Here is a 25,556-nt window from a genome sequence, read left to right on the forward strand (position 1 = left end):
ACTAGTTATTTTAAACACACTTCAGTAGGACAGTTTTCTGCATTTCGGAAGATATATAAACTTGATAAAACTATAAAATAACACAGGAACTAATTAAGTTTTGTATCGACCAAAATATTAATTATTTTCTAGAGTATCTGGTATCTTGTAAAGATGTCAAATAAGCATCAAGCGTCTCTCAATTCCTATTCAGGTTTGAATTAAAAAGCAAATATTTCACCTTTTAAACGGCAAATTCAGTGATTCCACAGTTATAATAATAAAACACTTTTTTAATTCAGACTCAGATCTCTTATGCAGTTTATATAAATATTAATATACAAGTTTATATGGTTTCACAAGTGTAATCATACAATATTCTGCTCTTACACAATAATGTGCACAATGAACATTTCGTTGTTCTATAATCTTTATATACAAAAAAACGTTGCAAAAGAGGAAATAAAGTGAGTGAAAGAGTGAAAGTCACAGTGAAATTACTGCTGTGTACCGTAAAGTTTTAGTCTGAGGAGAAGGTTTGTGGAGACCTGTTCAGATCCTGCAGTGGGACAAACTTCATCTAAAACCTAAAATCTTTCAAATGGTGTATAAGCAGTGTTCATTCTCAGGCTAATCGAGGCTATAAAATATACATGAATGAATGTGAATTGTGAACAATGTCAGACAGAAGGTCATTTCCATGTTATTTGTTCTTTAAATTTTCACACATTTCACACAATAAAAAAGTCCTGTCATCATTTATTAACCCTCATGTGGTTGTAAACCTGTAAAGGACTCTTCTCTTACGAAACACAAAAGAAGATATTTTGAGAAATGTCTCCGTGGTTTTGTGTTCATACAGTTGAAGTCTATGGAGTTTAATGTCGATTGGTAACCACCGTTCTTCAAAATATCTTCTTTTGTGTTCTGCAGAAGAAAGAAACTCGTTCATGTTTGCAATGACATGGCGGTAAATAAATGATGACAGACCTAAAAACTGTTTCTTGCCCATGAACTGTACATAAATAATGATGCCTGGATATAAAAGCATATTTCACACATTTTATCTTAAACAGATGTTTAAAGAGTGGGAAAAAGTTGAATAAGGGGTGATTCACATTTCGTGTCTTTTGCGTGCGCAAGTTCGTGGTGCATAATAATCTAACGGTTAAATATCTTTTATTGTGTTACAATATATTGCTGAATTTTAATAAAGCTTTTTTCATATGTACAGATTTCAAGTTGAAACTGTTGACACTGTGCAAACTCCGCTTGAATTTACGCCGTAGCAAAAAAAGTGACGATTACAGTCACAACACGCAAACATTTCAATCGTCACTAAACAGACGAGACGTTAAATTCTCGCCGAGGTGGATTTCTCAGTTTGTCACTCCTGTGTTTTCAATTGTCTTTCGTTGTTGACGTCTATTTCTGTTCTTTTCTCAGAAAAGTCACAGTTTGAGCCTCATGAAAGCATTTTCACATCTGTGTGCAATATCGGAGCAGCACGAGGCGTTCTGATTGGTTCCATGTCAGAGTGAGGGGGCGTGGCAGTGCGTAGGGAGTCCCTGAGTGATTGGCTATAGAGGAGGTTGTGATGCGGTTGCCGTGGAACTACCCATCCTCAGCGCTCTTCTCGTCGGTCGACTGCTCGTTCTTCTTTTTCTTCTGCCTGTTAAAGAATCCAAGCTGTGGATGAGAAAGAAAGAAAGTGTGTTTTAGTGTTGTTTAGGCTTGAACACATCCCAAACCTGTTTGATATTCTAACTTTGTTGGAAAAAACAATAAGTAGAACACATAATAAGACATGAAAATAAATAATTATTAGTTTCATTGCTCTCAAGAAAACACCATGTTATACAGTACTGTCCCTGGAACTATACATTGAAAATGGTTTCCGACCTTCCAGAGAGCCAGGACCAGCAGGGCGAGAAGCTGTATTCCACCCAGAGTGCTTCCGACGATCACCCAGATGGGTATTCTGCTTTCTTCCTCTTTTCTGATCTCCAGGATTATCTCCAGAACCACAAAACAAAACTTAATTTCAAACACAAAATTTTGAAACTACAAAATACTGCGGTGGAAAATTTTTTACATTATTATTTTATTTATTAGTATGTGTTTAGGTAAAATAATCATTTATTTTCCTTCTGTAAAGTAATAACAATATTTCTCTGCTTTTGTTTGCAGAAAATGAAAACAGGACAAAGATGCTCTGTATCAAACCTCAAATACTGCAAAGAAAACAAGTTCAGATTCACTTTTAAGTGGGAATATAACATCTAGTCCTTTTCTTTAGGAATAGTTCAAAAACATTTTTTTTATGTGATAACCTTGATTTTTATCAGTTTTCATATTCCTGTTGGATGACTTTATGTCACTCCTGATGTTTGATTTTGTTGAAATAATAATAAATAATAGAATCCATAAAAAATAGATTTTGTTATTTTTTTTAAAACCAATAAATAATAACATATATTAATGAAATATTTAAATATTTTTGTTTACATAAAAGTACAACTGTAATGTCCTCAATAAGCTTAAATGGTGGAACATTCTTCCCAACTCTGTCCGTTCAACCACATCTCTCACAACATTTAAAAAACTACTTAAAACCCATCTCTTCTGTGAATACTTGACAAAAAAATGAAAAAAAAAAAATACACTTTTTACGCTTTTGTTGAAACCAGTAACTTTGTATTGGCACCTAATGTATTATGGCTCCTGTATGAACTTTCGCTTATTGCTCCTTAACTCTTTGTAAGTCGTTTTGGATAAAAGCGTCTGCTAAATGTCTAAATGTAAATGTAAATAGACTTGTTTTCTTTATGTTAAAAATACAGATTTTTGTGACGTTGATGTTACACGCTGGACGTCCTGCATGTGTTTTATCAGTCAGAAGGGGGCAGCATGTCTACAACTTTGGTTCCCAAAAGTACTTCTGGTCATTTTCCACCTGCCCAGAAATTCCTCACTGACGTATTGACTTCACAGAAAAAAAGATCAAATGTGTTTCTCCCATCATTGATGAAAATCGTACTAAAATTTTATTATAACCGAACACTCAGATACTCACATGTCTCGCCGGCCGTTCCTCGTGAAGAAACATCGGACTGGAGGAGCTCAGCTCCACTGCGGCCGTCATCACCAGCTCCAGCTTTTTAAAATTCACCTAAAGAACCAAGAAACTCACGAAACATCTACAATAGAGGCCACGCCAGCTCTTAAGTGTTTCTGGAAACATCCATGAGAAAAGATCTCTTTAATATCTCAGTTCTCCTGAGAAACACAAATGTCTCAAAGTCTATATTATTGAAGATGTAATCAATATGAACTCACGGCATAGAGCGTGTGGATGTCGAGGAATCCCGCTGCGGTGACGCTCACGTCTCTCTGAGGAAGCAGGTTGATTCTGCACTGCGCAAATAATGCGTCGCTGACGGACGAGTTCTACAAACAACACAACATTCAACCACTTCTGATCATGTCACATCTGGAAACACAACACGCCAGACAGGAAGCACAAAGCTTAAGCTGCTTGGCTTGAAATCAAACAACTTCTTTATTTCGTTTCCAACACAAATGACTCCTTGCGCATTTTATAGCACTGAAGCAGCAGGTCTGGATGATGTTCTGAATGATCTTCTGTTAGTTGGTTTCACACGCAGATGGATGAAGTGTAAAAGTGATAGTTTACCGGGTTGATGGAGAGGTCCTCGTGAAGTGATGAACCGGCGGTGATGACACGTGGAACATTACAGTGAGAGCCAGACGTCTGTGAAGAGCACACTGACATCAGAAACAGCTGACACACACTGCAAGTCATTCTTGATATAATCAGATCGAGATTTATTCATTGAGAACAGAACTCACACAGACACTAATAAAACACTTTTCCTCAAGGGTCATTCAACGTCAACTCAACCAGACGTCTCTGAATTCTGGAAATTCTTTTAATGGAGAAAGTAAATTTTAAATGATGAAGAAAAATGAGACGTTATATGTCATGGATGAAAATTGATTCTTAGAGAAATTTTGTAGATTTTTACCCCAAAATTTGATGCCAAAAAATTACTTTTTAAATATGACGGCATCCTTGTTTTTATTTTGCACAGAGGTTGGTAGATATATTAGTTAAATCTTTTAACTTTAGTAATATTTGTTGCATAAGATGCCAAAGTTGACAGTCCAAACATGAGGAAAAAGCACTTTTTGTGTTGTATTTCCAATGTTTGAATATCTGTAATTCAAGAACTATCAAAGATATCTTAATATACTTTTATATTCTGATGCTGAATAAACATGTCTCTTTGTATCTACAGTTACATGGCCTTAAATGGTACAATACCAGAAATATCAGGGTATCAAACATCCCTGGTTGAATTGACTCAGAATTGATGTACAGCATGACAAGGGCCTACTTTAAAACTGAAACTATGGGAAAAATACATAATAATGAACTAATAATCCACCTGATCGATATCCAGGTCTGATATGTGCAGGAGAGAATCAGCATTTCTAATCACAGCGAAGACGCTCAGCGTGAAGAGAAGATCTGATATGGGAAACAGACCCAGATTCTGGATCTGCAAAAATAAAAAGTCATGAGTTCAATCTGGTGTCAGACATCCAAAGGAAATATTTATTGTACTCAAAGACGGCGCATGAAATATTAAACTGCGCTAATTCTGCAGACTACTTTAAAAGCTCTTGAGGATTGAGGAGAACGCTCTGACGGTGTTCACCTGATAGGAGAGATTGAATCCTGGTCCTGTACCGATGGGGAAACTCTGCACGACATCAGGTTTGATCTCGAAACGGGACGGACTGGAATCTCTAAAGGGAAAGAAAGATTTGTGTTCTTGTTATGTGATATATACAACATTAATCCTGAATGAACTGTCTGAGAACACTTGTGGTACCGTGTGAAGAGAACGTCTGCTTCATATTTGAGGGTGTGATAGATGTCATTGATGTTGTCCTCTGGAGAGATCTCTTCACTTTCACTACAATAACACAAACACATCGCTCAGAATCACAGCACAGACATGACTACAAATCTTTAACAACACATCCCACAAGAAAAAATACTCTAGCATACTCTAGAGTTTAATATGGAAAACTCTAAGAAGTTGAAATATACTGTAGTATATTATAGCAAATACTACACTTTGCATATGTACTACATACAATAGTGAACTAGTAGTAAATATTTTAGCATTCTTCAATATTTACTTCAATAAAACATTATAGTATTGTATTACTGATTACTGTAGTAAATACTAAAGCATTTTTATGTGGGATGAGTAATTAATTGACAAAAGTATCCCACTGTAGTTAACAATAAGAAATACTCTACAAAATATCTGAAAGAAGAGTAAAGATTATCTGTAGCAAGCTGTATGACAATCATTATGAATTTGGACAAAATCAAATTTCTATCCAAGGTGAAAAGTTTAGTTTACTAAAATTAAAACTTGGAAAACATTTCTGTTTATTAAAATAAAATAAAACATTGGTCTAAAAATTATTTGAAAAAATTAAACTTATTCAATTATTTCTGAGACAACATTTTTCATTTGAAGTTTAAGGCAAAATTATACTTATAAACAAAAACTAAAAGAAAAACCAAGTAAAAATAAATGTTACATAGCAACATAAAAAATTATAAAAAAGTGACAAAGCAATATTTTTTTGTAAAATGTAACTAAAATTAAATAATAACATTTTATAATATATAATAATATAAACTAATTCAAAATATTAATACAAATAAAACTTAAACAAAACTGTAATAACATTGTTTCAAACTTATTTCTAATGCATACTCGCCTAATTTAGATTTTTTTTGGGATGTAATATTGTTATACACAGAATTGTTGAAAGTAAAAACGTATGAAAAGCAAGCACATTATAAGTAGCTGCAATCCATAACTATTGTCTCTCTATCGCTGTCTCTGTTTAAAACATAAACTGCAGATAACATATTCAAAGTAAATTAATTAAAGTCATTTCCTGTAAAATCGTACCCGATAACTAAAGTTATAAATCATCATTATACGCCTATGATTTTAAATTCTGACTTTTTACAAAAACTGATGAAATAAAAAATATTTGAACATATGAGCTTGTGGAGTGAATTTAGAAGGTTAGTTCACAACTGATGATTAGTGATAAGTTCAAAGGTCAGGAGCTCACCTGGAGACCCTCAGGGTGATCTGGACATAGTTTAAGAAGACAGTCCTGCTAAACTCAAACTCAAGGTGAAAATGGACCTGTAATGAAGCAAACAAAAAACAAACCATCAATGTCAACGAGAAAAACAACAAGAGACGAGACAGAAATAAATGAAGCAGGACATTTTGGTAAATAGAGCTGTTCTTCAGTCATTGGCAGGAGTAACTGGATTAGAAGTGAAGGTCCCACATAACCAGCAGTGGAATGAAGGATTGTGGGACGCCGCCAGCGCTGGAAACCGCAGGCGGAGAGAAAAACTAAATATGGTGAATCGCAGAAGAGACCTACAAATTCGAGACGATCGGTATGTGCAGAATGAGCTCAGACTGCCATCAACAAATATCAACATATGAAGAGAATTATGGGATTTCACTCCATCAATGATTTTCCACGCGGTTTGATATACGTCACAAACACAGGTCTCTGTGTAACTTTGAACATGTGACATTTCTTCCAAGTGAGCTGATTTTCTTGGAAAATATTTTTGTAAGGTGTTGATCACTCACAGAATCGTCACTAATCTGGGTTTGGGTCGCACCTGAGCGTTTGACTTCATGAAGGGAGCGCTGATGTTACAGGTCCTGTGAACATTTGGATCTTCAAAGTTCGGACAATCAATCGCAACGTCTGAAGGTCCCTGAAAGACAAACACACCATCGGTTTGACTCTGAAACACACATACAGACTGAAGCTCAGTGCTGGGCATCTTTCTCATGTCTTAAGGCTGAGAGAGCGAGCGAGGACATAAATACAGACCTTCACCACCAGACTGGAGAAGAGCAGGTTTGGAGAGTGTGTCACGTGCAGGATGGTGTTGTATGCGTTCTCTCCTCTGTTCTCCAAATGAGCATCTACCAGAACTTTCCTCCTGTTGGCTTCTATCACCCGCTCACTGCTCATCCTCACCCTCTGAAGGGCACACAGGGGCCACCCCAATCTCTCCTGACGCCCACAGAACTGCCTGAGACACACAGAGAGAGAGAGAGAGAGAGTCTGTGTGTGTCTTTGAGAGAGTGTCTATGTGTGTGTGTGTGTGTGTAAGAGAGAGAGAGAGAAAGTGTGTGTGTGTGTGTGTGTCTTTTAGTGAGAGTGTGTGTGTGCGTGTCTCTGTGTTTGTGGACAAACCTGCGATCTAATAAGTCAGAGCTGCTCTGCAGGACGAGGTTTGGAAAACAATGATCATCATCATCACAACCATTCCAGAATGGAAGCTAGACAAAGAGAGGGAGAGAGAGAGAGATAGTCACAGGTCTATAGAAAAACACATGAATCCAGGTTTAAAGCTGAAGATTATCCGTCTGTCTGTCTGACCTCTGACATCAGACTGGTGGGCCATCCATCATCCAGCACAGGACCCTCCTCCAGGTTCTGTAGTCCAACATTCACAGTGAAGATGATCGGCTGTGTGAAATCTGTCACTTCCTGTTTGGACACAAACACTCACATTTCAACGTTTGTAAATAGTAAATACTGGTTTTAAATCTACAGCGACCCTCAAAACATACAGTATTTGTCACTATTAAAATGTCACTGTGATGAGTGTTGAAGCAAGTGTCACGTCTTTGAAGTACACTCTTGTGTTTTAAAGTGTGACTGAAGTGCTGTTTTTCAAGAGGAACACTGTGAATGAGTACTCTTGTGTTTATTAAACACGTTCATAACTCACATGTACGTGAAAGAAGAGTCGCTGGCAGTATTCTGTATCAGGATGAATGATGATGTCTGTGGGCTGCTGGAGGTCTGTGCTGTCAAACACGGCTCGGGGGAAATATCTGTTCTCCTCAAACCTACAGCTGTACCTCAGCGCTGAAGAGAGAGAGAAAGACAATATTTGATGGTAAAGAGACCTTTCAAACAAACATCACACAGACTTCCTTCTGACGGAAGGACAGAGTCACACACCTACTGTTTTTGGACCAGACATCGGCGTCTGCGCTGTGACGTTCAAACAAACTGTGGCCAACATACACGACACTTCACGTCCGGCTCTGACGCAGTCTTTATTAAACACGTTCACCTTCGAGGGTTCAAAGATCACTCTGATCCCCACACGCACAACACTACGAGACCTGCTCAGAAATACATGCAAACACATGCAATCGAGACAGAGTTGAGATCACTTAATTTGGCAAAGTGAGATGTAGCTGAGATCTCCATTTGTTCTCTTAGTTTCATTCACACTTTATAAACATTAATGAATGGATTTGGTTTATAAATGAACAATCAATCTACAGTGAAAATACATGTACAAGCGAACATTTATTCGATTTTAAAATTAAATGTATTGATTTGAATGAATTATCAAGTCGAAATGTATTTGTGGGATTCAGTGAACAACATTGCAAATGTAAATGACTTTAAACCATTGTAAACTTGTGTTCAACTGCTTTAGTAAATCCTTCATATGTGAAATGTGAATTGTTTATGAAACCCACCAAAGCAGAACTGCGGCCCCCAAGGAGCCCACGGAGAGATCTACGAGTCCATCTTTGTTCAAGTCCATCGCCCCGTGAACGCTGCGGCCAAAATACAGCAGACCAGAGGAGATTTCACTGCCTGATATCCTCTGTGAAAGAGAGTCACAAGACTCAAAAAATCAAAACACAACAGTAGCACAGTGACATCACCGTGACAGTTCACCCAAAAATTGACTGTTGGATGTGTGAGGTAGTATTTCTGTGCTCGATACACTCCCCCAGGGTTCGATAGGTTTTGGAAAGTTTTTTCAAACATGAAAACCAGTTTCGTAACAACTTTTCTTAGTCCCTTATTGGGCGAATCTCCTGGAAAAGCACGCCCACGCATCAACCTGCTAGAGCGAGAACAAAGAGCACGCCCACGCATCAACCTGCTAGAGCGAGAACAAAGATCACGCCCACGCATCAACCGAGGAGAGCGGGAGAAGGAGCATGTGCACACATCCACCAGCTGGAGCAAGAGAGAGAGAGCACTGCGTTCGCAGGTCAGCTGTGTTTGTTTATTCACTGCATTTGGTTGATGGATGTATAAATATAAATGACGCTGGATTTGGAGATCGTTTGAAATGGATAGATGGAGTGTTCCCAGCACTAAAACATGCCGGACATGAACCACACGTGGTTCTTTTATAAATGTGTTAAGATATGCAGAAACTCTTCAGAGTTACGGCCACTTTAAATTAAATCATCATTTATTCCCCCTCATGTGGCTCAAAACTTGTATGTGACTTTTTTCTTTGGTGGATCACAAAAGGAGATATTTTGAAAAATGTCTCAGTGTTTTTGTGTTCATACAATGGAAGTCTATGGGGTCGATGTTGTTTTTAACTGCGCCCAAGACTATAAGCATCCAATTCATAATGTGCTTCAGCGTGCTTGAGTCAAACCTGTTTGTGTTTGGGGTGGATGCCGTTTTGCCGGCCGTAGAATACATAGATCGCCCCCTTGTGGTTTTCCTCCAGCGGCGCTCCCACCACCAGCTCTCTGAAGCCATCGCCGTTCAGATCCGGAAGAGCCGACATGGCTGCGCCAAACCGAGAATCAAGAGTCTGTTCTGATGGTCCAAGAGCTCCATCTTCTATAAAATGTCCCTGTAGGAACATCACAGATGACATCTCTTTAATATCGCCTTTATTTCTCTTAGACATCAACGAGATCAAATGGAGTGCGAAGGGAAACGTTTGCTTAAGTCTCAGATGTTTCTCCTGAGACAAAGAGTCTGAGAAGTTTGAGAAGAGTGTCAACGATGTGTTAATCTGAGCTCAGATTTTTCTCGTCTGCAATCAAAAGTCAATTGAAGATCTTAATATGAACTCAAACATTTCTCATCTAAAGATTGTTTGACTTCTACATTCATTTTACACCTCCACACTCTTCGTGTGCTTCAACAATCGTCTCGTTTGTTTTTGACGACTTGAGCTGTCCGATCTCACCTCTGCCATGATGGTGTAGATGTAAACGCGTCCCGTCTCCCAGCCTCTGTGGAAGAACATGGGAGCGCTGACCAGGAGGAGATCCGTCACTCCGTCGTCGTCCAGGTCGACAGCTGCCAACTCGCTACCATAATACGACCCGATCTACAAAACATCCGATAATCGAGACATTTGTTAGGTTTTTTAAACTCACATTTCATTCATTAATCTCTTCCATGAACTTTATGACATTCCTGTATAAATGCTTCACACACGCAGTCTTGTGCATAACAGGTTGATGGTTGTGTCTCTTCACCCGGGAGCGTTGGAGTGTTTGTTGTGTGCATTCATGCAACCACGCACACACACACACACACAGATGAGACGCACATGGGCTCCAGTGACTGTCCGCACACATGTTCTGCATTAATCCACCAATCAAACGCCACCGTTTCAGCAAGAGAAGGTACGAAGAAACACAGACGGACGGATGAAAGATAGAGCCACAGGGAAACCTGATGGTTCAGGCCAAGAGAACTAGACAGGAGCTCATCGTCTAACACACAAGTTTACTGTTATCCTCAATAAATCCCCACAAAGTCACGCTTAAGCCTGTTTAACCAGCAACTCCAAACATATTTCTAAGAAGACGTTGTTATTGGATGACCGACCTGTTGTCCGTGTAGAGAGTGAAGAATGGTGAGGTTTCCGCTGTTGGTCAGGGTGAAGATGATCACTTTCCCCGTGTGGTTGAATCGAGGAGCTCCAGCAACGTACAGCTGACCGTGTTGAGCCGAGACCACCGAGGAAACCGTGTACCCTAAAAACAAATCAAATTCACACCTGACATTAATGACAGCCGAAACAAATCTGTCATTTTGCTTTATTACTCTTCAGGAAACACACAAACGTTTTGAGATCCTTGCAAAATGTATAACTAAAAAGAATTAATTATACGTAAGTAAATGCTATATTTTATTTTAAAGGTATACTACTTTCAATGTAATATACTTGTAAATGTACTTTTTCAATACTACTTGGGTAGAAACTGTCCAACTTTTTAGTTTGCAAAAGTGTACTTAAAAGTATACTTTAAGCCGAATGGTAGGAAACTTTGAGTACACTAAACCTTTAAGTATATTGATAAAGTAGTTTACTAGTTCAATACTTTCAAGAACTTTTTTTTTGTTTATGACAGCATACTTTGAAGTGTACTCTTAGTACACCACTAGTTCAGTAGTGTTTATACTGCAAGTAGACTTGTAAGTTAACATCTTACGTATAATTTAGTATGTATACATTATTTTTGCACTTTAAGTATACTACTATGTTGCTACTTCAATATTACATTTTATACTTTTATATAAACCTTTAAGTGTACTTGAACTGGATTTGAAATTCTTATGATCGCTGTGTACAAAGAAGATCAGCATCAGTTTCACACACATTGTATTTACTGTAAGTATGTACAACTATGTGACAAGTATTTAATAGGGTGCTAAACACAACTACTAAAAATACCTCATCATTCTTTATTCCCTGTCAGAAGATTGAGTACAAGTACAGAATACATACTTAGTATTTCTGGGTAGTACGTTTACATTTACATTTAGTCATTTGGCAGACGCTTTTATCCAAAGCGACTTACATTGCTTTATCCTATACATTTTACATAGGTATTTGCAATCCCCTGGGATCGAACCCACAACCTTGCGTTGTTAACGCATTGCTCATACCACTGAGCTACAGGAAAGCCGTAAAAAGTAATCTGAAAGTATAAAGCACTAATAGCACACTTTATTTGTAAGGGAATACAGCCAACAGGATGTGATGTCATACTGTCCGTCTCTTGTTTACAATAAAAAGTGTATTTGTAGGTCATTTTCTTACCCAGATAAGCTGCGTGGTTCTTCAGTTCCTCTGGAAACTCTTTCAGATAAGAGGATTTGGGTGGGATGACTTTACCGTGACGGGTCTCCTTGAGAACCGCTCCGTTCCAGTCGTACGCTCCAACGGCACCAAGCAGAATCCCGTCCTGCAGAAAAACAAACACATCTTCATTTATGTGCTTCTGGATTATAAAAGTAACAAACTCTTGACTTGATCGAAATCATCAACAACAGTTAATACAATCAAAGAATGGTCTTTAAAAGCAGCATCACTACACATAATAATACAGTTTATGTGGCAAACCTTACAAGAGTACCGTTGCTATGGTAACACTGTGATGTGATCATTATATTAATATACCACGGTACTCTTTCAGTGTCAGGTTTGTTAAGCATTACATCATTATGATAGCAGTGTTCTGTAAAGCACTGCTTCTCAAACAATTTTGTTGTTAAGCCCCCTTTGTGTTGAGTGCATCGCTTTGGGGAGCCCCATTAATACTTTTGGTTGGTGGTCTTATTTTTCTGATGTTTGATTGCATACAATTTACGATAAATTTCTATATTTCATATAATACAAAATCTGTGGCCCCCCTGGATCCATCTCGACCACCACAGGGTGCCACAGCCCCCAGTTTGAGAACAACAGCTGTAAAGTATAGATTTATAACATACACACACACTAAGAAAACATACACACACACAACTGAACAAAAATGAGAATGAATGACATACACACACATCTAAATTAAGGCATATTGGCAGTGCTTCCGGTACTACACATGATGTTAAAAGAGTGGCTGCAAAACTCTCCCATAGCTCTGAGCGCGTCTGCCAAAACTCTGCACCGCATTAACATCAGCACCTCTCGAACACAACTCAACCACTGACCAACATCACCAAACCAAAAGCGACCCGTTCAAATTTATCCCCATCACACCCTGACTGAATGTCCAAGACTAACAAACAACAAAGCAGCGTTTGCTATGATATTAAAGAGGTTTAAAAGTGGTTGCCATGGTGTTAATACATGGTTGCTAGGGTGACTGCAAAGGTTTTTAGTATGCATTTTACAAGTCACATACTAACACAAACTCAAACTGCGAGCAATAATAAGACTGGAGGAAAGATTTGGCTGATGTGCAGGTCAATGCACAAAAAAAGCATTTGGAGAGGAAACAGTCGGGATGATATTTGGAAGAAGGACCAGCAGCAGCCGGATGAGTCAGAGGAGAATCGTATTCAGTCATCTGTAGCTGTGCTCTGTGTGCCAAAATCTTTCTCATGCAATGTCGACGTGGACGCTTGAACCGCTTCCATGGCACAATTGCACAATAAACTCTCTCCGATACTCTCGGTACGCATTGTTCCATTCATTTTATGAGTTGTGCTTGCTGTAACAAACTCGTGAACTAATACAAAATATTAAATGTGAGTGGAACTTAAAACAGCACGCTACAAACTATTCAAAACAGCACAGTGTTGTCGAGTTTTCATGTGATGTCAAAATCACTTTGTGTCTGTTTTGATGGAAGTGTGCAGTATCTTGAATTTGATGAAGATGAAGATCATTGTTAAGATGCTCCTGGTGGACAATCATTTCAAGAACTATACCTGAGAAAGCTGTAGAATCAAATCAATTCAGTTCATATTATGGAACACTAAAGAATACATTTTGAAAATGTTACAATGAAAGTCATTGGGGTTCAGGGTTGTTTGGTTACCAACATTCTTCCAAATATCTTCTTTTGTGTTCTGCAGAAAGAAACTCATACAGGTTTGAGGATGAATAAATTATGAAAGAATTTTCATTTTTGTGTGAACTGTCCCTTTAAGGCCGTTCACAACAATGCTGAAAATTATAGGAAAATAAAGTTTTAAAAGTCGGTCTACATTAAGAAAACAGTGCAGATAAACATTTGCCATTCTTGGTGTGTACATGCTACACAAATACGTAAACAGAAACCTTCCAATTCCTGTGAGACATCACAAAGTGCATTAGCGTTATCTCTCTTTCGTGGTTCATTTTCTCTTTCAGCTCAATAATCTAGTAAATGGAACACGTTTTCATTCGTGCATCTGGCAGATGCTTTTATCCAAAGCAATTTACAGAACATTCAAGCTTTACATGACTGTGTGCATTCCCAGCGTTCCTTGCATCAACACAGGGGCTGCAAACATTTAAACATGTGTACGTAAAGCATACCAGGTCACTCACATTAAGACAGTCTGTGTCTTTATGATGATTTAACAGTCAGCAGTAGGCAATTGAAAAGCTCAGAGGGTTTTGAGTTTTTGAAGGTCTGGGACTCCTTTATTTCACACAAAAGCCAAGCAGTCTAGTTTAGCATGTCACGCTCAAGCTAATAAACCCATTGCCACATTTTTATTTTCATCGGATTACGTTTTATTTGCTGTTAGACGGTCACTGAACCGTTTTCCTTTATATAACAAAACTTAGTTATTCCTTCAAAACATTTACAGCCGCAGGCAAATAAAGCAAAGAGCTCCATCCCAAAGTTAGTCACATGTACAAGAGCACACATTAAAACACAAGGGCACGTGTGTGTGCGTGTGTGTGAGCTGGAAAAGCTTGAATCAACAAAACCATATGTGTTTTCTGGAGCCCGTTCCCTCGCAGATATTCAAAGAGGAAAACTTTCCGAGACGATATCTTTCCTCTCAGATTGCCACTGTCGAGAGACGCTCCAGGGATTTTGTTTTTCTTGGTGCAAGTTGTCCTTCTACTAACTCTAAATCTGCCCGGGACCCTCGTATCCCGTCACCTGTATCATTTCTCTGAACCGCTCACAACAACTTTAGACATCAACAATCTGCCTCAGTGAGATCGGACGACAGGAATGTAATGCTTCTGTGGGGCGAAAAGCAAACAAACGATTCCTTACATCTTTATTTTGACTGCGATGGCGCAGTTTCTGCTCCGGGCTAATGGAAGAGTTTAGAACACGAGGCGAAAGGGTAAACAGCGAAATAACAACATTTCACGAAACATCGCTGAGTGCTTAATGCAATTCCCCGCGCATTAGACATGTAGTCAATATTTGCATTTCATCTTTGAACTCACCTCCACGATATGAGAGGAGAAGCCGGCCTGAGACATCTGCAAGCCAAAGGCCGTCTCGTTCTGGATGGTGCCTGGAAAAAAGATAAATGTTGAATTTCAACAACGCATTATGGTTAAGGTGTGATTTCTCTATCGTACCCTCCAAACTGAAGATTTTCTCTCCCAGAGCATCGACGATATCCTTCAATGCAGATTCATCCGTCACGCTGAAGAAATGTTCTTCGGGGTCCGTGGCGATGGACTTGATTTCCCTTAGAAAGGCCTCGGGATTGATGCCTCGCCGGTTGTAGTAGCCAAGAACCTGAAAATGTAATGGAATAGTCGAACCGTGAGACAGCGGCCTGAGAAACGAGGCTCAGGTGTCCGCACCTGCCAAGACGTCTGAACACAACTCGAGAATCTGAGCGTCTGGACTCACAGCGATCCCATACAACGTGATGTTGTCCTTCTCGCTTTCCTCAACGGCGTTCTTCAAGTCTGCGCTGTCGTGCGACTCCCCATCTGTGATCACGATTATGACCTTCTTAGCATCCGGACGACCTCCGTGTTTGAACGCTTGAGTTCTGTTATGAATACACAGATTCAGTGATGCTTGCTAGTAAGTGTTTTAAAACAAAAATGTACAAAAAGAACATTAGCATTAGCACATTTACAGCTATACCGTACCGTGCCACATTGATCCCCAGAGCCGTGCGGGTTTCCTCTCCACCTCGCTGCTCGATGTTTTTGGCAGCGGCTACCACCTCACCTACCGTACGGAAATCACTCAGACGAAACTCGTGGACAACTCGCTCTCCGTATTGAACTATTCCCACCTGAGAACAAAATCCAGCAGGTGCTCAGTTAGAAAACTAGTCGAAGTCTAGAAATAGACTGAATTTTAATAGTCTGTCATTGCTCGATTAATCCGATTTGTTTTGAAGAACATAGTAAAAGATACAAGTGCAAAAAATAAAGATGAAGACGCACGAAGGGGCCAAACTGATTTCGCGGCTCATGACACACCTGGATTTGTCCTGGTCCGATGTAAAACTTCTGTAGGACGTTGATGAGGAAATCTTGCACCTCGTACCAGGGGTAGATGGAGTTTGATCCGTCTACCACAATGACTATGTCCATGTAAGTCTCACATCCTGTGGAAGATATGATTAGGATTAAAACGTGGTGTGAATGAGCCTTACTCAAACAAACCAACTTTATTACAGTAAGAAGCATTTTCATGCATTTAATCTGTTGTTGTTTTCTAGGTACATGTGGTATTTCTTTACTTTGAAAGGCCGGAGCAATGGTGTGGGTGAATTTAAACGTGCTGTTGACCCTCGAGCAGACGCCCGGGCTGTAGTATGAACTTCCACACTCATGTGACCACAGCGGTCCACACGCCTGTAAAACAGCACAGTGTTAACAGCATTAATATTGGACGCAACACTTCTGTTATAATGCAGACTTACCACAAAGCTGTTGTCTCTGGGGTTTGAGGTGAGAGTCATTCCTAACCTCATTCTGTCTTTGCGCTCAGACACATTATTCAGGGAAATCTTTCCTTTAAAACAGTCAAAGATGCTGTAATCAGACGCGTGATATATGCAGAGTAGTGAAATGATGATATAATCAGACGGGTGATATGATGATGTAATCAGAGGAGTGATATGATGCTGTAATCAGACAGGTGTTATGACGCTGTAATCAGACAGGTGATATGACGCCGTAATCAAACAGGTGTTATGATGCTGTAATCAGACGGGTGTTCTGATGATGTAATCAGACAGGTTATATGACACTGTAATCAGACTGGTGATATGAAGCTGTAATCAGACAGGTGTTATGATGCTGTAATCAGACTGGTGATATGACGCTGTAATCAGACGGGTTATATGACGCTGTAATCAGACAGGTGATATGACGCTGTAATCAGATTGGTGATATGACGCCGTAATCAAACAGGTGTTATGATGCTGTAATCACACGGGTGTTCTGATGATGTAATCAGACAGGTGATATGACGCTGTAATCAGACAGGTGATATGATGACGTACCTAGATGCAGCCGTGTGCAGTTGGTCACAGGTTTGTTGACTATTGGACATCTGTAGACATCACCCGTCTGCTGTTTACCACTCTTTTCAAAGGGAGCACCAACTAACAGCCTGAAATACAAACAAATATTTGCTAAAAAAACCTATATAACATTGATTATTTGAGCCTTATCAAATGTTCTCTTACAATTGAATTAATAATACATTTTATAATTAAACTAATTAGGCCAACAAAATGTGTTCTGTTTATGGTAAGTAAAGAAAACATTACATGAGCCCAACAGCATGAAGCTCTTCAGCAGATTTTCCGGCTTCTGATGAAACAGAAACCAACTGCACAACACCACAATGCTTCTCACAATCATATCCAAACGCAACCACAAACCACATCCCAAAGTTTGGCCGGTGACATTCATTCATGTGAATGTTTACATTCCTCTCTGACCCTTCTGTCAATCCTGACAGACAAACTCCTTCATCATAAAGCCTGTTGAGAAAACAACTCGGAGCGGCATGAGCACATTCACGTGAGGACAGTCTTGTCTCCTCTGAGGGGTTTGGAAACTCGACTTGAGTCTTGGTTGCGGTTGTTTTTAACTTAGACTCTGTGTGGTGGGCAACAGTCACTTACTATTTGAATGCACGGTTACTCTTTGGCACCCGTAGAGAAGGTTTAGTCTACGCTGAGACAGTTATGTGAAGAACGTCAAGTTCAACCCAAACGTTTTTCTAAGCTATTGACGCTAATACAGCACGCCAAAACATCCAGAGCTCAAACTGGAGCTCAACCGAGCACTGTAAACCATTTAAAAGCATCAAAAACCATCAGCTGAGCCAACTTGAAAGAACACAAAGCGGTTTTTAGCATTACATTTAACTTTTAAATGTTTTCTTTGAACTTCAAGAGCTCCATTGACATTTTTTAAAAGCATCAATAGAAAGTCAACTGAGGTCATTGAGTTCTTCTCTCAAAGCCAGTAGACGCGTCAGACTCAAATACATTTAGTTGGTCTTTAGTCTGAACCCAAAAGCGCGTGTGTGAAACAGGATTTTTTCAAACCACATTTCTATGCGTTTAGAAATCTGACAATTATTGGACTTTCAGAAAAGTGTTTTGGCGTTAGAAGTCAGATCAGATTAGTATAGGCATTATCCCAGATATAACGCTGCCGTCTGAACAAACAGATTGAATTCCATCACTCGCAAACAGAATAAAATTGTTGATTTGTGGGAAGAGGAACGTGAAAGGTCAAATTTTCCCTCCAGAGTATCGTTGCTCGATCTGTAACTTAAATCACTGGGACGAGTTAAAATAAAAACGATTGTCAAGAGTTTCAAATGGCTCCAATACCCACAACAGTATCTTATAATACATTTTAATTTTTTTTATTTTAGAATTTTTAGAATAATAGCTTTTCGACAAATGGTTAACATATTAATAAAAACAAAGTTCTGAATGGATGATTTATCAATATTTATATCTTTATGTTACAGAGAACAACACTAATGCTGTGTTCACACCAAATGCGAACAATCACGTTCCACGCTTGTTATTACACACGGGAGAAGTTCGTTATTTTAGCGCGAGTTACGCAAAAAATATCTGCTCATCAAGTAAATCTCATTCCAGAGCGACGAGCGCAGCACACGGATTGTCTTGATCCGCTGCGTCTGAGATGGGATGCACAGAAGGGGGTTTGGGAATTACAGGCAACAAAACACATACTTTCCAGAACTCGCAAGTGCTGCCGAGACAAGTGCAAATACTTTCCACTTATTAACCTGCGGACATCAAAGAGCCCCAGATATCTCGCTGCTGGGGGACCGTGACTTATTTATCCAACCTAAGGATGAAACAACAGGAAGCCCACGACCGGATTTGTGGTTTTTGTGCAGTAGGAGTTTGGTTAACGATGTTTATTCTTTTCTGTCTAGGATTTTTATGACTCAAAAACAATAGGCCATAAATGTTGACAGCGTAAGTATAGTTGATTAGTCTTAAAATGAGTTACAGTAAAAATCTGGACGGTTTACAGTAAAGACAGGGCGGCACTGTTTGCTCAACAACATTTCACATGTTTATGTTCAAAACATCGAATCTGTATAGAAGTTTGTCTGCGTGTTTGATTATATCCGATATCCAGTGTTCGGCAAGTTACTCTGAAAAGTGTTAATGAGCATTTACTAATTACATATTCAATAATTGTGTTATTAAATTACTGTACAAATGACTCTATCCAAAAAGTATTTGATTACTTATAACTAATGACTTTCTATATCTTATATCAACCTTGATTAGTTCAGTGATTCAAGGATAGACATGAAACGGCTCCTTTAATTCCTTCAAATAAATCATATAACTAAATAAAGTATTATTATTAACTGACCAAAGTATTAAAAATGTGAGAATTACACATAAAAAGCATGGATTATAAAGTTAGACTTTGAATTTTGATGTCAATTCCACAATTGCACACACATATATACACAAAATATTTAGTAACATCAGAAGTAACTGTAATTAAATTAGAGACAAAAATGAGTAATCCCTTACTTTACTTTTCAAGGGGAAAGTAAATAAATTACAGTAACTAATTACTAAGTAACTTATGAAACCCAACACTGCTGATCTCACAGAATTGAGTAGAATTTACAGTAACAAAATAGAAACTAATTACCTAATTAACAAGAGATTCACGCTATTATAAATAATCAGAATTTACATCATCAGTTTAATTGAGAAATGTTTTTGTGTACGGCTCATTTTTTTACCCGTAAATCCGTGCAGACTGCAGTTGAGATATGATGTTTAATTTAGTGTTGTGAGACACGAGGTCAGGCAGGTTCAAGACCGAATCTGAGACTTTATCTTTGCCAGCAGACGGTGGAAGCCGAAAGTGTGCGAGCCATTACATTTCACAGCAATGTTTCATCTGATAAACACAAGAGATGAAGAAGACGTTCACAAAGACTACCGAGCAAACAGTTGCTGAAGTCCTGCTTTTTGCTCACAAATGAGATCTCAAAAATATCAGACAACAACTCTTGTGAGAAGAGTTCACTAATCTCAGAAGTAACTGTGCTCACATTTCCCAAGAAACCAAAGTCTGCAATCAAACGTCAGAGATCTCAAGATAATTCAGGCAAATGCAAATGATGAGAGCTGCGATGTCCGTAATAATATGTCACAAAATGACTCTCTTGTGTCCTAAAGTTTGGAAGAAAGATCTGAGACAAACAAAGCTAAACCTCAAATGACAGAAATCTTTTAAGATCTTTTATATCTGAGCAACATGACGACCACCACAGATCCACACACACAAATCAAAATCAAAGAGCATCTCTCATTCTGAACATTCTGAAACTATACAGTGAGAAATCTTGTCATTTACACAGAGATCAGAGAATAAACATCATTACCATTTCCGTCCTCCGGCCTCGTGCTGTTGAACTGTGTATCCAAACTGTGCCTCTTTTGACCCCTGGATGATTTTTGCGTGTCGTGTGTCGATGTTAAAGCAGGTCTGGGGCCCTGAAACAAACACACAAACAAACAATCAAACAAAACATTGCTTAGAAAAGTAAGAGCAACTCACATGATGGTGCATGATTTGGAGAAAACGTTTTGGCATGATCACAGTGAAACAGCAGCGATGTTGACCGATATCACAACTCATCTCACTTCACAAAGATGACAAAGAGAAATAAACTTCACGATAAAAGCCATCAGCTGTGTCCTTTCCCCGGTCGCTCTCAACGGCACGAGCTTCTGGATTTCATTAAAATATTTATCAGGAAAGGTCACTTGGATGAGAAGAAGGATTGTACACAGAAACCGTGTCACATCACCTTTCAAGTTTCATTTCCTCAGGAAACGTTTCCCCTGACGGGAAAGAAGAAAAAAGTTGAAGATGAGTTTATAAAAATCATCTTTCCTTTGTATTTCTGTCCAACAGACGTCTGAAATCTCAAAGTCAACGGCCCGTGCACTTGAGAAAGACACATCAGATAGAAAAATATACTTCTGCTATTTTGCCGATTCAAGAGCTGGAATTTGTTTCTGAAACATTAATTTTATCAACCTGTGATTTGACTGAACTTAACTATTAAACATTTGTTCAATTTACAGATCTTCCCCATAAATGAATTTTTTTTGAATATTAGACCATTTTCGGTTGTGAATTTGTGTAATGGGTTTTGTTTTGTCTCATTGGCACATCAATGTGCCGGTCATGCCGTCCTACAGCAAACATTTCACAGGCTTATTTCCACCACACACCTTCACTACCTTTCAACAAAACTGAACACATGCTGATCTTTTGTGACAACATGCCCCCATTCTCATAAATCTGGATTCCTGTGGGGATCTGGTGAGATTATTAAGATGCTTCATGTATGATTCACACTGATAATTTAGCCACATGTTTCAAAGGCCCTGAAAGAACAGTAGCACTCGCATACTTCATCATCTGAGACGCTCAGTATAGAGATCAAGAGTCGGTTATTTATCACCTCGTGTGTTTGTATCTGTTACTCTCTTCTGATGCCTATATAGCGACACTAACATTAGGGTGAAACAAGAGCACAATGACAAAAGATACACAACGTGATCTGACCGTTCGTACTGAGACACATTCCAAAAAATCTGATTGTAATTGGATTTCAAACCACTGTGGTTTGGATCCAGCGTGTAAACATTCGATTATATGTGGTTTTCTAACATTCAGATCACACAAAACTATGGACACGATTCAGACATGACAAAAAACAAATCTGATACTGCTGAGTTCTAGAGACATGAGATGAATCCAAGCAATAGTTTACACAAAAACACATATTAACATTGAAGCATTTGCCGACGCTTTTATCCAACGCGACTTCTATTGTATTATACTATACAGTTTTTTCTTCTGTGCAATCCTTGGGATCGAACCCATGACCTCTAACCATTGAGCCACAGGAAAGCTTTTGTCAATTCTTTCTGTGGAACACATAAGAAGATATTTCGAGAAATGTGTTGTGGTATTGCGTTCATGCAAATGAGTTCATACAATGGAGTTAAGTGTTAACTTTCTTCAAAATATCTTCTTTTGGGTTCTGCCGAAGAAAGAAAGTTTGAGAACGACATGATGAAAGTATCCCAAACGTCACTGATGCTAGAATGCGTTTGAAGAGAGAAGCCACAGTGGTTTTGATTTAGCTGAAAGTAGGTTAAAATCTCTCATTACTGATGATGGCAGCGTATGAAGTCTGCACGCCTGAAAAAAAAACTATACAAATTCTTCCTGTCCAAGCAGCCAAACAGAGGCTTCTCCAAGAGTTGCCACGGTAACACTAAAATAAAACCAACATCTCTTGTGTTTGGACTTTATAGCTGCCACATTACAGTGATATAAACTATTACCCACGTGCGTCGGGTTTTGAGTTTCGTTGGTTAAAAATGGGTGGAGACCCTTTATCCAGAGCAAAGATTATTTTGTGACATGCCTCCAAATCATTCATGGAAAAAGAGAAACATTCACGCATGGAGACAAGAATGATTTTCCATTCGAGGACATTTCTTTGTTTTTGAAGAAGTTAAGAGATCATGGCACTTAGAGACGTGTAAACAGTGTAATGAATCTACGCCTTCTACTGGATCATACATGCAAACGCAAGCTTATGTCCAACACATGGACAGGGTAAGTCAACACCGGAGTTTAGTTTCATCCCAAATCCAACACACCTGTCTGTCATTTTCAAGCAAGACTTTGGCTAGTTGGTTCAGGTGTGTTTTATGAAAGTTGAAGTTAAATAACAGCAATAAAAACCGAAAAGCCCAGTGCAATTAAAAATAGCATATTTTAAGAAAATAAATATGTACTTGACATGACCGTCTATCTGGTACAAATATTTCAAGGAAACTCCACCTGGTGTCACTTTATTGTCGAGTTGACATTTTCTGAATATATGTTTATTTTTTGCAATGATGTGTGTTGCATTAGAAAGGTTTTCATATAACTTGAATGACTTCATTGGTGACGCAAGAACGCACATTAATTCTACACAAACTCTCACATCTGCAATGGGTTACAGTAGCTGGAGGTCACGTCTGCATATAGCTTACTTTTTTTTCTGCTCCATGTCTTCATGCACCGACCCTGAAAATGTATTTTAAATTTTGATAATTGTTTGCAAACCCTAGAGCACAATTCATTTCATGCTATCCGTCAGGAAAAATTGACATGACATGATACAGATCACATTCAATTTGAAATAACTGTACACATCTCTTGTGTTCTGCTGGTTCTAGATGGGATGGGAGTGTCTTCACGAGCGAAGGTCTGATGTCACTGTTTTCCAGCTCATTAATCATCCCTCAAAGCTCCAGAATTCATGTGATGTGCCGTGATCCACAGCAAATGTTTATTAAGCCTGTTATCAAACCCACGTCACACATTTACTCTTTTGCATAAGTCCTACAAAGAGGTCCAGATTTTGTGTGCGACCGGGCCAAAACATCTCGCTCATAAAATCCCACCTGGGAAGTTCGTGGCTACCCTGATCATATTGTAATTTCATCAAGCCGATATTTCCAAGAGCAAATGCCAGCCACAATCATTTTTAAGCAAAGCACTCTTCCAAATGACTCTTTAACTTTTAAGTTATTTTTCCAAATGTGAATCAGACCTCAATTATGTCTCTTGAACCGTGAAGGATAAACTTCTGATCCTCTGAGACATTCAATGCATAAAAATATGTAACAGATGTACATATGAGTGTAAAAACCATGCAGACGCAGAAATGTAGTTATACACCTGACAAACCCCTACAGATGAACTCGAACCCCCTCGCGTGCTTCTACAGATGAACTGACCTGGCAGAAGAGAGCCGATCCACAGGAGCAGGACGTAAGAGTTCTCCATAAGTTCATACGGGTGTGTGTGTGTTGGAGGTCCTCGCAGCAGACGCAGAAGATCACATCTGATGGAGCCCTGAAGAGCAACAGAGCTTCATCACAAGAGGAGGAGCTGACAGCGGCTACTACAAGAGACCTGCAAACACATGCACACAGAGAAAGAGAGAGAGAGACAACTTCAAACACAGAGAGAGAATTATGCCAGGTTACGTCACAAAGCACAACGTAAAAGTTGTGAAGTCAGACAATCTGTCACTGACCCTGTTTACTTTCTTCATAAGTGTTTTTGAATTGAATATATTAATTTGTGTATATCTGATATATTATTGTTAGAATATAACTTTTGTTCTAGGTTTAAAGTTGCAGTGAGTTGATGGAACACACAGATGCTCTGGATCCAGGGACCAAGAATGAGACAGACACAGAAGTGCAGTTCACTCAAAGTCAAATGTTTATTGAGGACAGGTCCGATTTACAGAAATAAATGAGGAAATGATGCAATGCTCTGACCCGGACACTTCAGTAGATGGAAATCATGAAAAATAAATGTTAGTGCTTTCAACAAGTTGGAATTCTCAGTGAAAGTGATCAATAACTATATAAGGATATAACATAAAACTATGAAGAATACCAAGAGTGGGACTCAGGTAAACCTGAAATCTCACAATTTATAAATGTAGTAACTCTGAAATGATTATTCTTAAACCTGATTCTAAGCAATAGCTGTTGATGTGGATATGGAGCCTGCTTGTTAATAATTCACAGTCTTTAATGTTTCTCCAGAAGTTAAACAAGTGGCTTTAAAAACAAACAGTTTAGCAAATGCGGGTGTCACAAGAATGATTCAGAGATACTGGAAGCCAGTGAAACTCCTGGCGGCTTCTGAAGATGAAATAAGAGCGACCGCAGCACTAGATGCTCTGCTTTAACAGCTCAACTTCATGCGCTGAAACATGCGAGTGTGTTTAAGACCCCAGACAGGAGGAAATAACAACAGCATCCAATTAATCACTAAGATGCGGCTTATGATAAAACATCTTACGCCATTTAAACCATTTCAATTTGAAAGCTTTTATCCAAAGGGATCCACAGAACACAACCTCCACCAATTTTCGATACAAAACCTCTTATATATTTTTTAATGTTAATATGATTTTTTTGCAGCTTGGTGTTATTTGTCCTTTTAGAAAGATTTGTCTTCAAGCAAAAATACATGAACCTCATTTAACAAAACTATGTAAAAAAAAACTGTCCTTAGCTATAAGTGCATTTTGTGAACAAACATGAAGAAGTACAGCGTAAAAATACACTTGTTCATAACTTGCCCATATTTGTTGCAAGAAGAGAAGTTATCCAAATATTCTGGAATATCCATCAGCCCAAGTCATGGGTGTAAATGACAGTCAGCCGCTGTAAAATCTTAATATAGATTTTTGGTGGGTGTGTTCGGTCTAAGCTAATAATGTTCACAGCCAAGATTTCTGTAATTAATCCTCCGTCCAACTTTTTGAGACCACAGAATGACCAGATGTGCTAAAACAACA

The 25,556-nt window shown here is 38.7% G+C and overlaps 1 protein-coding gene across 1 annotated transcript; it reads right to left on the reverse strand.

The window, feature by feature from the left end:
- Positions 1-20: 20 nt before the first annotated feature.
- Positions 21-24,068, reverse strand: itga11b (integrin, alpha 11b). The gene is made up of 30 exons (XM_056740217.1): positions 23,971-24,068; positions 20,535-20,646; positions 17,116-17,225; positions 16,531-16,622; positions 16,348-16,462; positions 16,085-16,212; positions 15,746-15,894; positions 15,498-15,642; positions 15,218-15,380; positions 15,080-15,150; positions 11,996-12,140; positions 10,777-10,925; positions 10,127-10,270; positions 9,581-9,784; positions 8,652-8,782; positions 8,119-8,285; positions 7,883-8,022; positions 7,528-7,638; positions 7,342-7,427; positions 6,973-7,177; positions 6,755-6,853; positions 6,178-6,254; positions 4,902-4,985; positions 4,725-4,815; positions 4,452-4,565; positions 3,677-3,754; positions 3,319-3,429; positions 3,056-3,151; positions 1,882-1,995; positions 21-1,668 (listed from the first exon to the last, which is right to left on the reverse strand). The coding sequence occupies exons 1-30, from the start codon at positions 24,017-24,019 to the stop codon at positions 1,594-1,596; spliced, it is 3,555 nt and encodes a 1,184-aa protein (XP_056596195.1). The 5' UTR covers positions 24,020-24,068; the 3' UTR covers positions 21-1,593.
- Positions 24,069-25,556: the final 1,488 nt, after the last annotated feature.

Source organism: Triplophysa dalaica, chromosome 24, assembly GCF_015846415.1.
Source record: "Triplophysa dalaica isolate WHDGS20190420 chromosome 24, ASM1584641v1, whole genome shotgun sequence".
Lineage (NCBI taxonomy): Eukaryota > Metazoa > Chordata > Actinopteri > Cypriniformes > Nemacheilidae > Triplophysa > Triplophysa dalaica.

What these genes read in the sequence shown, in the direction of transcription:
- itga11b (XM_056740217.1), bottom strand. Translation starts at nt 24,019, where the DNA reads ATGGAGAACTCTTACGTCCTGCTCCTGTGGATCGGCTCTCTTCTGCCA. An exon ending in TCTGACTTATTAGATCGCAG is followed by an intron (nt 7,178 to 7,341) that starts GTTTGTCCACAA and finishes TGTGTGTCTCAG; the next exon opens with GCAGTTCTGTGGGCGTCAGG. An exon ending in GATTCAATCTCTCCTATCAG is followed by an intron (nt 4,566 to 4,724) that starts GTGAACACCGTC and finishes TTATTTTTGCAG; the next exon opens with ATCCAGAATCTGGGTCTGTT.